The sequence below is a fragment of the Seriola lalandi genome, unplaced genomic scaffold (assembly GCF_002814215.2).
Source record: "Seriola lalandi dorsalis isolate HSWRI2012SDOR001 ecotype SW California unplaced genomic scaffold, Sedor1 jcf7180002034217, whole genome shotgun sequence".
Lineage (NCBI taxonomy): Eukaryota > Metazoa > Chordata > Actinopteri > Carangiformes > Carangidae > Seriola > Seriola lalandi.
The window spans coordinates 1-1185 of record NW_019504793.1 but is presented as its reverse complement, the minus strand read 5'-3'; the positions used below and the strand labels follow the sequence as shown (position 1 = coordinate 1185).

The 1185-nt window shown below is 39.4% G+C and overlaps 1 protein-coding gene across 1 annotated transcript; it reads left to right on the top strand.

Annotated features, from left to right (window-relative positions):
* Window positions 1-3: 3 nt before the first annotated feature.
* On the top strand, window positions 4-384 carry LOC111646989 (perforin-1-like; the record flags this gene model as incomplete). The annotated part of the gene is made up of 1 exon (XM_023396602.2): window positions 4-384. A coding segment is annotated over one exon (270 nt), but the record flags the coding sequence as incomplete, so codon positions are not given.
* Window positions 385-1185: the final 801 nt, after the last annotated feature.

Genomic DNA, 1185 nt, shown 5'->3' with positions numbered 1-1185 from the left:
TACGTCAAGGTGTTCTGTGGCTCAGCCACTCTGGGTACGACGTCCATCCGTAACAACGATGCCAACCCCTGGTGGGAGGAGGAGTTCACCCACTTCAAGGGTCAGGAGAACGACATACTGAGGCTGGAGGTGTTTGACAGTGATTTCATCTCTGATGACCTGCTGGGTGTCTGTCAGCGTCAGATCAAACCAGGAACCCATAAGCACGACTGCTTCCTGAAGAAGGGTGGCTCCCTCCATTACTTCTACACCCTTGGTGGAAATAATCATTAGACTTGTATAGATGCATGACCCCTGTGGCCTGTATTTACCACAGCATTACTCCAACATGATGACGTGGTAATAATCTGAAACTTTTCTACATTAAAATGGTTAAAACATCTAGACCTTTGCTCTATATGTTGTTGAGTTGAGTTCTTACATTATCACAAATGTTTCCATCAATTCTCCAATCAGTGGAATTTGTGATTTTAATTATGGTAACATTTCATTGGTCGCCTGTCAGTGACATCATATCCTGTATGATCATGTGTCAGTGTGTTTGTCTGACAGAAGCTCAACATTGACTTTTATCTAGTTTTAAGCCACATACACTTTTTACACCTTGGTGGTTTTCACTCTATATTTGAACCAGATGAAGGATTTTAGTCGTCGGACGTCTGGATCTGAAGTTATCAGAGAAACAAGCTGAGGAAATGTTCTCTGGGTGACGTGATATTTTAAAAAATGAAGTACTGATATTGTGTTAACAATACATTTTTGATGGTGATAGCAGATCTTTTGTTTATCAGTTCATTTTGTTGCCTCCTCACTGTTCATTAAATGTAATTGTTCTTTTTGTACAGTCATTTTTACAGACTCTCTGCACCGCCAGACATAATAAACGTCCTGTAGATATTGTGATATATGATTCTGGTTATGAAAATTGTTAGTTGTGGGGATGGTAGAGAGAATTTAATTCTTTTCTTTTCTTTTCTTTTCTTTTCTTTTCTTTTCTTTTCTTTTCTTTTCTTTTCTTTTCTTTTCTTTTCTTTTACACATTAGTCCAGTAGGTGGCAGTTATGCGTTAGGCTCGTTTGCCAACAGCCATTAAAAGCCCAACGAAGAAGAAAACGAAGCGGTCGAAGGAGAAGAAGAAGACGACGACAGGTTTTGTTTTGTTGTGCTTTCTGCTCTGGTGTTTGT